The 14,363-nt window shown below is 38.8% G+C and overlaps 1 protein-coding gene across 5 annotated transcripts in view; it reads right to left on the bottom strand.

Moving 5' to 3' along the window:
- LOC133390183 (SEC14 domain and spectrin repeat-containing protein 1) overlaps positions 1-14,363 on the bottom strand; it is an 84,287-nt gene that overhangs the window by 18,706 nt on the left and 51,218 nt on the right. For 4 of the 5 annotated variants that reach the window (XM_061638224.1, XM_061638222.1, XM_061638225.1 and 1 more), the window contains exons 10-12: positions 14,192-14,247; positions 12,781-12,992; positions 8,147-8,269 (exon numbers count right to left, since the gene is read on the bottom strand). In XM_061638224.1, coding sequence (XP_061494208.1) covers positions 8,147-8,269; positions 12,781-12,992; positions 14,192-14,247 — 391 coding nt within the window. The remainder of the gene's footprint in view (positions 1-8,146; positions 8,270-12,780; positions 12,993-14,191; positions 14,248-14,363) is intronic. The other variant, XM_061638227.1, reaches the window with a different exon arrangement.

Genomic DNA, 14,363 nt, shown 5'->3' with positions numbered 1-14,363 from the left:
TAAGTCGTAATCGACTTGAAGGCACATAACAGATTTTTGGATTACTCCTTCTGAAGCCCCAAATGCTCAAACAAGGCATAACCAAGAAAAGATGGCCATACATTTGAGAAACAGAAATCTTAACAGCTACAATATGCTTTCTGCTTACTCCAAATAGTTTTACAAGTTAGTACTGAAAACAAATTTAAAAAAGATGATGTAAACATCAGTGATGTTGGAGCAACAGACATAGTAAGGTAGAAGCTGTTTCATACCAAGGCAAAGCAAAGCAGCTAGTGAGGAAGTCTACTGGGCTTTATAAGGATTTCATGCCAGAAAAAAAACAGTTTACTTGTCATTATTTTTTCTGTCTGGTCACCGGAGCAATTCCACATATGGGTCCTGCACAATGCAGAGCCATCTCTGGGATCATTCATGAGCTCTGCCTCCTCTCCTCCCTCACCGAGATTTATCATCATCTGCCCATTCCCTGAAGGGTGGAAGAAATGCCCTCTCACACATTTCCTTATGATACTAATTTGTGCAATTTCACATGAAAAACAAGTAAATTTCAGGGAATCAACATGCATTTCTTCTTCATGGTCTCCATGCAGTCCCAAATATGGGTAATTGGTTAGTCAACATATCTGAAGGAAGGTGCTGGTATCCTCAGCAAGGTAGACAATGCAGAATTGCTCTGCCAAAGCTGTCTTGAAACACATTTCAAACAAATGTAAAGACAGGGACTAGGAGGCCACTCTGGACTCAGTTGTGAAATAAGCCCCTTGGTGAAAGACAAGCTGAAACTGCCATGGTATCATACCTATGTAAAGCATGAATGCTCTGCAACATCTAAATTATGCAGACCCTGTTGTCCTATAGATACATTGGGGGGGCATGGTGCGGTGATAAGATCAAACAGGAAGAACATCTTGGGTAAGATGGAAATCAGAAATCACCCCAGAATTCCAAGCCTGGGGGCAGTTCAGCTTAGTCCTAATGCAAACACAAGAACGGAATGTCATGATGTAGGGCAGCTTTGAATCAAGTCGTAGGACACAGTAGTTTCACACTTATGCATTCACTGCACTAGCACCAGAAACAAGCTATAGACTCTGGTAAGTTGCTTGACAGGATTCTGAAGATCCTCGATTAATCAAGAGGTAAGAACAGGATATTCCAACGAGATAGCTAATCCTCTACATTTTAAGTGCAGGATGTAGCACTACGTGAGCGTAAAAATTAGACAATGTATCAAAATGTATCTGGACAAAAAGCAAGTCAATTTTTTTGTACAGTATATTCTGGTTTTATTGTGTCCAAGAGCACAGAGGGCTTGAGAGGCTCCTATGAGGACTGGATCCTCCAGGCATCAGATTCAACATACTTAAGACATAGTGGGAGGATAATGTCATAGTAATGGAAAAGCATTTAACAGCTGGTGTCCCCTGCTAAATGGAGAGAAATCAAGGCTGGCGGGGTATAACAGAATTATTTAGATGCAATTGGCATGTTCTCTGGACATGGGGTATGTGCTGTTCTGGAAGTAGGAGAAAATGAGGAAAGACATATAAAGAGGGTTCCCCTCTACTAATGCACCCCGATGCAGAAGATTTGTGTTTGCTAGCACAGGGGAGAGGGAGACCTGCCATAAAGCCAACCCATAACTGGCTTGGGTCCAGAGTAGTTAAAAGACCACCTCCTTCCACACCATCCTGCTCATATTCTGAGATCTGACAGAGATATCCTTCTTTGCATCCCACCACAGGCTAAGGCTAGGTTGGCTCGAACATGTGGGAGGACCTTTTCTGGGGTTGCACTCTAGTTGTGAAATTCTGGACTAGAGATGTGAAGGCCTGGAAAAACACCCAAAAAAGTGTGGTTTTTTGAGTGGAAAACACAGTAAAAGGCTTTGGGGAAAAAGAAAAACACATGTAGGTTCCTTCCCCAATTTTTCAGTCCCCCCACCCCAGGCCTCCATATTTATAGTCTGGACCCTTCCCTTCTGACTTTCTGCTGTCTAGCCAACACAGTTTTATTTAGCCAACAGTTCAACAACCAGTTTGTGTTGTTTTAATTTTAACTCTAGTTTTTAACTCTTCATGCTTTTCTTGTGTGACTTTTAGTGTTTTTTATTTCAAGCGTTTTTATGAAGTATTGTCCTCCTCATTGTACCTGCTACTAATATGTGCAAGGCCACAACATGCATAGTTCTGGTGGAATGTTATGATCTAGACACAAATCCCAGGGCTTTGCTACTAGGTGGCAAAATGTCTTGAAGGTAATGCTCCTCCTGCTTATTAATATGAAATTTTGTAGCCATGTATGTAGGTATCTTGACAATCTTGTTCCAAAACAGCAAAAAGAGAGGGCCACAACACTGTGCTCATGGTCATGCTGAAATGCAATGCTACAGGTTGACACAATCTTAAGAAATGGCTTATAAAAATAAATGAAGTTAATGTGAAGTTAATGTAAAAAATGTTCAAAAGTACAAGATTTTGGATGCCACACACTATCTAAAGCAATGTTATTAATTAACCAAGCTAACAAAGAAGTCCACTTAAATGCTTGAGCATGGATTGAGTGTGGATTAAATCAATGAGCTAGATCTACTTGTGGACCAAATCAGACTCTTCTTGGTTGATACAGGGCAGGGGTGGCTATCTCCCTGAGCATCTTAGAGAGAAAAGGTGGGATATAATTTTAATAGGTAAAATAAAAATTCCTGGCCTGGAGGTCAGATTATGCCCCCCAAAATAGTTTTTTTTATCATTAATTTTTTATTCAAATTTTCAAAAACAAAACAAAACAAACAGAACAAATTAATAACTATTACAATAAAAACTATTGACTTCCGATTTGTCGTAGATTAGCTATAAGTCTATAATATATAACAAACCTGTCTCTTAATAAAATTATACAATCACCTTCCTCCAGTGGTTATCTTAATTGGTATCAAATCTCATTAACATCATTTTATTCTTTCCACAAAAAGTCAAAGAGAAGTTTCTAATCCTTGAGATATATATCCATCAATTTTTCTCCAAATAGACATGTCAATTAATCCATCTCTTCAGGTCTACTAAGTCCAGTAATTTCAATAGCTCTTCACCCATTCTCCCATTATCAGTATTGATTCCATCTTCCATCTTTGCACACCCAATAATCTTGGTCTTGCTGCCATAGTCATATAATAAGAGTCTGATAGGGATTTCTTTCATCACAGATATTTTCTTGCCATCAATTCTGAATGTATTACTGAAATGTTGTTGTAAAGTTGTATCTCTGTTCCTCTTTTTTACAGAATGCACTAACACATCTCTTGAGAGTTTTTCCATTGTCACATATCTGGAATTTATTCTATAAACTTTCTCTATTTCAAGTTCCATCAAATCCTTCCAATCCAGAAATTTTTTCGAGTCGTTGATATCTTTATCTCTAATCTCTTCACCAATTCCTTCAGGGGCAGCGCTGAATTCCAAACAGTAATATTTGTCTTTAGGATCCATCACAACCATAAAATCCAAATCTTTTTCCAGGTCCATATTTGATAAATCTATTCCAATCTCCAGGGCTTGAACCTTCCCTTTGATCTTTCTTTCATCTTCTTTTTCTTGTCCAGTTATAGAATCCTGAATTTCTTTCAGCTCCTGTCTCATTTTGCCAAATCCAATTTTCATCTCTTGTCTGTTCTGTCCCAGCTCTTGTTTCCTTAGCTTAATCTCATTCATTATTTTCTGAAACATATTTAGAGACAGAACCCCTTCCTGAACATCCAGGGTCTCAGCCACCTTCTTGACTGTCATTCTTAAAACCAAAAAAAAAAAAAAAAAACCCTTCAATTCCAATATAGTCACTATTCTCAAGCAAAGAACAGTTTATTTCTTTTTCCAGTCACAAATGAGTTAATCTTCCAAGCCAGATGACATCACCCTCTAGACAGCACGAACTGCCTTATCTCTTATATGTCCAAAACAAATTTAGTTCACAGCATCCAAATGATTAGTGGCATAAGGAATAAGCAGATTCGCCCCCCCCCCAAAAAAAGTAGACCAGAAAAAATAGTCCCAGACATATAATACTCAAATATCAGATAAATCAAATTTTCTCTTCAAATCAGATGCCTCTCATCCGTTTATATCTTTAAAATGCTCAATTCCATGCCAGCTTTTTGCAATAAAAAACAAAGATAGGCTATTTCGATTTTCTTCCTCCTTAATTCCGTATGTAAAAGAGACAGTTATAACTCACCCAGGGCTTCTTTGTTGCTGACTCTTTGACAAATCTCTTTTGCAGTAACGATAACAAAATGATGATAATAGACAGGAGGATGCTTGCCTGTTAATTTCCGTTTTTCTTTGAAGAAAAAAAACCGTCTCGCTTAATCAGTTAGAGCCTGTTTGTAATCCCTGGCTCCATCCGACGCTGTTGGCTACCTTCCTTCATAGGCGATTCCAATGAATTCCAGTCCAACAAACACCACGGAACTTCTGTGGGTAATCTCTAAGTTTCTCCCTTGCCTGGGAGAAAAATTTCCCAGTCAAAAAAACTCTTCTGACTGGTTTTAAAACTGAAAAAGGTTCCTCTGAGACGAGAGCTCGTCTAGAGGCAAGCACAGACGGAGCGATCCTCCTGGGAAGTCCCCCCCCAAAATAGTTTTTTCTGGCCCTAGAAGACCTCACCAATTTTGGTGATAGTGGAAACTCAGCACTGGGTCTCCACCCAGCTCAGTGCCCTGATGGGGATGCAAACTACCCCCTTTCCATCATCAAACTGAGTATCTGTTGAGCAGAGAGAAGTGCTAACCTTCCTCAGCACATCTGAATGGATCAGCTGGGAAGGAGGGGCTATGTGCATACATGTAAGAGTGTGGGAGTAGTTGCATCTACTTTCGCCACACCCCACGCCAGTATGTGGCCCCCAGAGAGCTGGCATAGGGTGAATGTGACCCTCAGGGCAAAAAAGGTTTGTAACCCCTGATGTAAGGGTTGAACAAACAGAGGGGATCAACTGTGGTCACAGGGGAGATTGTCTGCTAAAAGAACCTGTCTGGAATGCACTGGGCTTCATGAAAAGCTACTACTTCAAAAGGTCAAGGATGTAGTGGGAACTTCAATCTCTTTGTTATGGCAAAGCACCAAGAACAAACTGACACTGGGATTTCAGAAGTTTAATCACTTCATTCCAGAGGAGAGCAAATAAGATGCAAGGTAAGCAGGAAAATATTGATATTGGCTATACAGGCTCAGAAACTGGAGATACTACTGCAATATTATCCCTAAGTAATTAAAATTTCTATTCATGATGCCAAATTTCTTTCCTTTATCTGTTGGCCATGAAGTTCCTTTCCATCCAGCACCTCAAGAAGCAAGTTAGAAACCACATGAATAAACAAAAAGGAACCACCTGGTTGCTATAGATTGTAACATGTTTTCTAGTCACTGTGAAATGACTGGGCTTCAACAGGTGGGTGGTGCCCCAACCAAGGTGATTCATATCAGCTGTATACCACTATCATTTACTTTCTCCTGAGGGCCTTTTTTTTTTTTAAGGGACAAATCCTGAATCAGAGGTCGAATTCACATCTAATGTTAGCAGGAACATACACCACAGGCTTTCTCCTCTCCTCTTGCATTTCCACTCCTTCCTTCTTAGTTAGCTTGCTGGGACAATGGAATCAGGCACGTTATAGTCAGCAGTAACTGCATTATGTTTTTATTTATTTGAATAAATTATATTTACACTTTTAAACTGAAATTTTACAAAAGAAAATGTAACCTTTATACCAAAATACAGGAAATAAAATTGTAAGATTGACTACCAATATGTAAAACAATTAATAAATTATGAGAGTTTCTAACAAGGATCCTTAACACAAGTGCCAGCGATACAAGACAGCAGTAAAGCAGTTGGGGGGGGGGAGTAAAAATAATAATACATCATTCATTAAAAGTTCAAGAGAGTCTTAACCTGACACCTAGAAGTTAATAAGCAGACACCATAGCCTGGGAGGTATTCCACAACTGAAGCACCATCAGAAATAAGTCCTATCTCCACCCACCTAACCTTTGAAGAGAGGGCACCCAGAATAGGGTCTCCAAACAATGGTTTACAAATCAATTTCAAACCATGCTCAGCTTTAGAACATTATATACGGATATGCAGGGAGGTCATAAAGAACAATCAAGCTATATAATAAGCGATTTTTGTTTGGCTTGAACTTAGCTCTCTTGGCTTAAGAATACACAAAACTTTCCTAGAAAAATGGAGGAAAAAGATAGCATAGTATGGTATATGCAGAGAAAGGCAATATAGCCTCAGTGAAAAACACTGTTGGCAGACAATAAGCTCTGCCTCGGGCAGGGATGGGGACTAAATAGTCCTCTAGATGTTGTTTGACTACAACACCCACCATCCCTAACCATTGGTCATGCTGACTGGGGCTGATGGGAGCTGGAGCCCAACAACATCTGGAGGACCACAGGATCCCACCCCATGTAGATTAAGTGTGGGACTATTTGGCATGTATTGCTTTAACATCTTTTGCCTCATGAAACATGTTAAATATATCTGTATCACTCTTCATTTATAAATGTTAAAGCAGTTCAGAATATATATGAAATCACTAAATAGTTTAAAACATTCAAATAGCTATATAATTTCAACAATGACAGCAGCCAGAGCCAAAAAAAAAGAACTCAGTATCAACAGTCAATAAACACGAGGATAAGCAGAAAGACCTTTTACCGTCTGTGAAACCACCCCATCATTGGAGCTTGTGTGATCTCCATAAGGAGCTCATTCCACAACATGGGTGCCACAAAGAAAAGAGGCTGTCCTTCAAACCCCTGCCAAAACCTCAGTAGGTACAGTTAAGAGAGCCCCACTTGCAGATGGGTAGCCTATATGGGAAAAGGCAGTCTTAGAGACAACCTGAGCTGGCCCAGGTTGTGAATGGCCAATTCTGACTTGGATGTAAAGGAGAACAAAGTATACAGTATACAGCTGACATTTCACACACACACCCCAAACTCCTAATGACCACTCCCAACAATTTCATATAGATATTAAATAGCTGGGGACAGAAAAGTGTCCTGCAGTACCCACAACATAACTGCTAGGGGGCTAAGTCATAATCATCCAGTGCTACTCTCTGGAAACTTGTTATGGCAGGAAGGATGACCCACAATAATGAGAAATGCGTATCTCAGATATTCATTATTTCGTGCTGTGATATCTATTATGATATGCAGAGCATGAAACAAAAAAGCAGCAGCACCTTGAGTATTTAAAATTATTTCTTTTTTCTTTTATGACATTTTGGTTAACCATTGGGTATCACTTTTTTAGGTTGAGTGTGTGTGAAAACCAGTCATCAAGCACATTCGTTGGATGTTGTGGAGAATGAATAAGTAGCACCAGTAGGGCATTTTGTATATATTGCTCAGTGAAAATATGTTGGGATATATGAAGAATACTGGATACTAACATGGTATATCACACATTCCCCAGATGCTATGTATGTACTTCAGTGTAAGACTATGCACATTCAGGGGTCATTGTGTGCAATATTCATATCATCCAACACAACCTGGAGGTGATGCACACTGACAGGAGAATGAATGCAATTCCTACATCCTCCTAATGTGTGTACATTATGTCTTTTGAATGTGAGCAATAGTCTGATTTGCACCCCTCCAATTTTCCATTCAATTTACATTGACCCCAAAATGTTTTATGCTCTGAATGCTTTAACCCCTGAATAACAAGATCTTCATTTGCCAATCATGAAACAACCTATGCTCCAATATTGTATATGATCTTAAATTTAGCATTAGTTACAATAGAGCAGTTCCCAGGAAAAAAACCTACATATGTTTACTCCTAAATCAATGCTTCCTTTTTGTGTTTTCAATCTCATTATAAATACAATCACTCTTCTTTCTTTCTTTTTTAAAATTAGTATACTGCCATGACATTAGAATTTAATCAACTATCATTGAGATCACCAACACAGTCTCTTGCAGAATAGGAGCAGAGTTTTATAACTCATAAATCACTGTCTAAAATTCACTAGAAAAAATGTCACTGGAAAATGTTGCACATAATGAATTACATATAAGAACAATCATGCAGTAACTTCCGTGGGAAAATGAAAACTCACACTGTGTTGACTTTCAATCTCTTCGTGTTTCTGTTGCAAAGCTTGTGAAGCTCTAATTGAATCACCTATCCCCCACTGGGTTCTAAGCTGTTCTGAACCAGGTCCTTCAAGCCAGTTCACTACCTGTTGATCAACAGCAACATTTTCACCACAGCAGATAATTAAACCAAAGCAATCTAGACAGATTTTAAATAATTATTGTTCTTTAAATTTTACTTCTAGAAATGTTCGTTTTAATACAAATACAGTCTCTGCCTCAAGACAAATAAGGGCAGCAGGGGCCCTTATTTCCTCTAAGTACAGAGGGCAAGGCTGATCAAACATTTCTCAATGCTTTTTTTTTTTTAAGAATGTTTTCTTTGTAAACCTTAATGTATCGTCTCACATTAGGAACAGAGCATGAAGATATCTGGCATATTCACTGTTTTGTCAATTCATATCTGTATTAGCAGCTAAGATGATAAGCTGGCTTCTTCAGAAAAAAAGAGGGGGATTCTTTTACTTCCCTAGTGAAAACTACCTTGTTCTTACTTGTGGAATTACAGCACCTGACTGTGAGCTTAGGAATCATCATCAGTATATGTATACTCTTTGTTGCTTTATTATTACAGACTGCTATTTTCATTCAAGTTATTTAACAGAAGTCTTACACTGCAGGCAGGGCTGTGGAGTCGGTACGCCAAACCTTCGACTACGACTCCTCTATTTTTCTATTGTCCGACTCCGACTCCACCCAAAATTGCTTCTGACTCCACAGCCCTGGAAAGGGCTGTAAATGTCTTTTTAAATTGGAAGCTCTCATAGGAGCATTTTTATCGCTGCCTGAATATGCACTGATCTTGGCATTACAGCATTTGTCTTCATCTGGGTCCTGTGTCATACACTGACACACAAAATGTTTTCCATCTTGAGTTATGGTGAAATGCTCAACTACAGCTGGCTTCATTGGAAGCTTCTTTGACATTTTGATTTTATATTTTAAAAAATTTGTCAATCAAAATTTATTTTGAAGCCGGAGATGGAGTTGGTACATTTCTACCGACTCCGACTCCACCCAAAATTGCCCCCGACTCCGACTCCACCTCCACAGCCCTGACTGCAGTTGTTAATATAAAACAGATGGGGCTGGATGAGTATTTGTCAGAACTGGTTTTCAAATGGTGGATCCTGCCTCACTACAGGCAGGATAGCAATACATAAGCTTAAAGGGTCCTTCTGGATCCAACCTATATGTATGCTAACAGAAAATGAGACCTATCAGCTTCACATCAAGTGAAAAGTAAGAGATAAAGGTATTTAGGAGGAAACACAGTAGTTCACTAACAAAAAGCAGGATGTATCTCCTATCTATGGAAAAGTGAATGGAAGGTAAAGGCTGCTAGCCCAAGAACTTCTTCAGGCAATTCTAAGGGTTGCCACTGGTGTGGTAGCCAAAAGAGTGGCGGAGTGGTGGCGCTCACCTTACCTCCGATTGGTCAAATGCACTGGTGGAGCCAATCCAGTGCTCCTGCAGGTGCATTTGCACCATGCTGACCTCATCACTCCTTTGCTCCTCCTCCTCCTCTATCTTCCAGTAAGCAGCAACCACCCGGAGGTTACGTAAGCACTGCTGCCCACTACACCACCTGCCGCTGGTAGGCACATATGTAATAAGCCTTTTGACTCTTTTCTCCTTCCCCTACTCTTACACAGCAGCATCCTGTGTTGTACTTTTGAAGCTTCCACCAGTTTCACAATTAGAACTGGAGGGAGAAATTACTGTAATGGAAGGAGAAAGTGACAAAAAGCCCCATCACTTGCACAGATTCAGTAAGGCAGTGTTTTTGTTGCCTGTGCTATGGAACAGCAATAAGTTTCTCTTGAAACTTAACATATCTGAGTGCTATTGAGCTAAATACATCAAGGCACCACAAAAAACTTTATGCATTCGGTACATGTTAAGGCCAATTCATTGTACTTTTTGTAACCTGTTGCAGACATCCTGTAGAAATCACCCATTTAAATCTGCATGCACCATTCAGAATAGATGATGCATTTAATTTTATTTTCTATACCAAGTTTTTAATTAATAACATAAAAAGAGCTGTTCTCTGTAAATACACCTGAAATGTGAGCTAATAGTCATCTATTTTAGTTACTAAATTGTGAGACGGAAACTTCCTACTGCAATAATTACCAAATGATACTGCAAATCATCTCTTAGTTTCTGCCTGTTTCCATTTACCATTGTCAGTTTTCTCTTTTCATCACTATGAAAACACATACTTCTGATATCGCTGGGCAGCTAGCTTAATAACATGGCTTTTTAATTACTTGAGTTCCCAAGTTCTATAGGTTTTTTTGAAACAATTAGAGGTCTTCCCCCTGCCCCTTATTTAGCTATCTTCTGCAGGTACCTTCTAAATTCATTACTAAATAAAAACACAGATGAGTGCTCAATTTCATTGCCTGCAAAAGTTTAATTCATTTACTATGCAGCTTCAACAACACAGACAGAGCAAATGGATGACAATTTCTAATAAAAATGATGCAAAATGAGGTTGATGCTCCAGTAAACAAGTCTATTTAAATGCATTAATGATGGCAGTATGCCAAACTAGGTTATGAACTTCATTCCAATCAGTCCATCTTTGCTCAGATCACTTGAATGCTGAAGTTATCACAGAAAGAAGTTTGTATTGACCCATGTAATATTTTTCAAAGGAAGGCTTTTTTGCAACAGTGGCTTGATGTCTTTAAATTTAGGGTGAAGTAAATAAATATTGTGCTCTACAGATTTAAAAGTGACAGAAAATTCTTAGCGTTTATATTTCATTTAGAATTCTGTGAATAAAATATTTTGATCTCTTGCCTCTCCACCCACCACCTCATTTTGAAAAGCCAGTATTTGAAAGATTGTTCATGTGCACTCAGTCCACCCAGCATAGCATCTAAAATATATACACATCTAATTTCAAATAATAAGCTTGGGGAAAGAAATGAATTGATTCCATTTCCTCTGTTATCTCTACTGAGACAATGTCTGCAGAAGTGTCGAAAGCATCAATCATATACTGATTTTCAAATTCATGGAGGACAGGGCTATTAATGGCTACTAGCCATGATGGCTGTGCTCTGCCACCCTAGTCAGAGGCAGCATGCTTCTGAAAACCAGTTGCCGGAAGCCTCAGGAGGGGAGAGTGTTCTTGCACTCGGGTCCTGCTTGCGGGCTTCCCCCAGGCACCTGGTTGGCCACTGTGAGAACAGGATGCTGGACTAGATGGGCCACTGGCCTGATCCAGCAGGCTCTTCTTATGTTCTTAAAGTTCATCCCAATCCTTCACAACCTTTTAGCACACAATTCATTACAAGGATTTTTAGTTATTCTAGTCAGGAACAGCCTTGTATTACAAATGTTATATTGGATTTTAATCACTGATACACTAACCTACTCATATATTAGATAAACTCGTTATCTTCTGTTTATATTAAATGGCTATGAAAAAAGATCAGTCTAATAATCTTTGCTTTAGTAGCCTGGGGTAGTTCCTGTTCAATTTTATTGGAAGTTTACTTTAACACAAGATCTACCAGAAACAGATCAATGGGTTGTATCCAAAGCAGCGTCAGTGGAGTTTCACTGGTGCAGTGGCACTTCCGTTTCCCCTCCCCCCCATGACCCCAAAATCTTCTTCAGAGGGTCTCCCAACATTCCAGAGCTAATTTTGAGTGTACATGGGGGGCTGCAGGGAAGAGGAAGGGAAAATTCCATTATGCTAATGCAAGGCTCTTGCACAAGTGGAACAGGAACCCAACATCATTAACTGCTTTGACAACACAAGCACTTTGGTGAAATTAAGACTGCTTTGTACTATCCCAAAAATGTACAAAAGCTTCAAAAATGGCTCATATGGATCTTAAGCCAAATGTAGGAAGGGAATTGCTTTCCAATATTCCTGGCTATAGATGACCTGCTTAGTCACATGGTGCTTCAGGAGACCAACAGAGACAAAGGTTTAAGTTAACTGTCTCAATGAAGAAATAAGATGGGAAATATAAGCACACACCTTAGTTCTTAGATAGCTAAAACCTATATTCCAAAGTACTGACAACATCTAGTAACATAAAGTATCACTATATTTTACTAGACTGCCACTTCTTTAATGGAATCGAAGTATTCAGCAACCAGTGTCACACACCCTTTTCTCTGTTGAGGAAACTCTGCCAATACTTCGTATTTAGTTGAATTTACCCATATGAAGCAGGGCTGTGGAGTTGGAGTCGGAAGAAATGTACCGACTCTGATTCCTTCATAAATGGCAATTGTATATTAACTAGTAATAACAAATTTACTGTAGTAAAATGGTAGCACAGGGCATTTCATCACCACCACATTCATGTGGTGGTGATGAAATGCCTTATGCTACCATTTTACTACAGTAAATTTGTTATTACTAGTTAATATACAATTGCCATTTATGAAGGACTCGGAGTCAGACAGTAGAAAAATAGAGGAGTCGGAGTCGAAGGTTTGGCGTACCAACTCCACAGCCCTGATATGAAGTAAGAATAAGGTTTAGAAGAGTAAAATAATCTGCTAATTAGAGGTCCTATTAACAATAGATAAAAGAAACCAAGTGGAGCTTGGCACCTACCTGCATTACCTTCTGTTGAATCTCCTCTAGCTGAGTGCGCTTGCTACGTTGCCTGCATACTTCTTGATACCGTGTATATTGTTCTCTAAGTGAATCTAGCAACTTCATAACCTGGGGCTGAGCAAGCAGTTCATCATCCATGGGAGACCATGAGACCCCTCCATCTGAACCATTAAAGCGGCGTTGTTGCAATTCAGATAACAGCTCATGACCTTTAATGATTAAAACATTCATATTAAATACTCAAATAATTCAGATCTGGTATAGCAAAGTTAAAATCAGCTAGGATGCAAACGTTTCAAGATAAAGAATGAAGGCTCACTGTAGTAGGATAAAACTGAAAGGGGGCTTATTCATATTCTGACTTAAGATTAATCTGCTCCTATGCAAGTCCCCCTCTGGGGCTACAGAATGATAAATATCTTTTCTGCATGAAAATATGGAATGCTTCACAAATTTGCATGTCATCCTTGCACAGGGGCCACACTAAGTAAAAATAATAGCATTGAGAGTCATGGGGAGAGTTGGGAGAATCTGATTTACTCACCAGTGATGACAAAGACATCATCAAATGGGTGCCTGTGCATTCACACAGCCACACTTCAAATAGCAGTCCAAGTTACAGTGGCAATTGTTTTTGTCTACTTTTCTTAAATAAAACTCATAAGCCATTTTGAACATATTTTAATATAGAAACTAGGAGTATAAATTATATGACTATATAAATAAAATATAATGTGCATTATCCATATCCACCAGTTACAATAGCAAAGAGCTAATGCTTAACTTTCCCACAGAGACCAATGGGAGAAGTACTTAACTTTGGCTGGAAGAATGAAATGATCCCGAAACAATTGTATTTCCCTGAGAAATAATACCTGAACCCTGAGCAATGAATGAGCAAAAAAATTCCTGCACTAGAATGGTACGTTTCTTACACTAGAAACTAATTATGAAGGCCCAAACTCTACATTTTATTTTCCCTTTCCATAATAAACTCTTCAGTAACCGTATCTCCAAGTATATGCTCTCCATTATCCTTCCTACTTGATTATTTATAAAATAACTTAAATTCTTAATTGCCTTCTTGGCATTCTCAGAGTTTGCTTGGCAATTCCAACAGACAAGGAGACCAGTACTTTATTTCTCTGTAAGTTGCTGTTCCCAGAAAGAGGAGGGGAAAACAGTAGTAGGGGGGAAAGCAGTACTCCAAGTGGAGAAGGAAGATATTCATAGAATATATTATTTTGTTATAATTGACTGTAAGGATTTTACATCCCCCAAAACATCATCCCCCAAAACAAGCCTTTAGCACACAGAGGCTGTAGCATTGTATGCTATCAACGTTTCACACCAATTTATAAAACCAGTAAAGCAAACAAAAATTATGCCACATTTCAGCTAATTATACCTGTCTGCAGAACAGTCTCAGGATCAACAGATGGAAGAAAATTTGAGTCTATAGACCTTCAAATAAAAAGGTAAATGTTAATTGCTTGTATAGAAAGTTGAGGTTTCAAGTATTAAACATGAGTATAGCTTATGGACCTTTAAAAATACTCTACCCAAATTTCACAATTTTT

This window comes from Rhineura floridana, chromosome 8 (assembly GCF_030035675.1).
Source record: "Rhineura floridana isolate rRhiFlo1 chromosome 8, rRhiFlo1.hap2, whole genome shotgun sequence".
Taxonomy (NCBI): Eukaryota; Metazoa; Chordata; class Lepidosauria; order Squamata; family Rhineuridae; genus Rhineura; species Rhineura floridana.
This window is presented reverse-complemented; position numbering and strand designations above follow the sequence as displayed.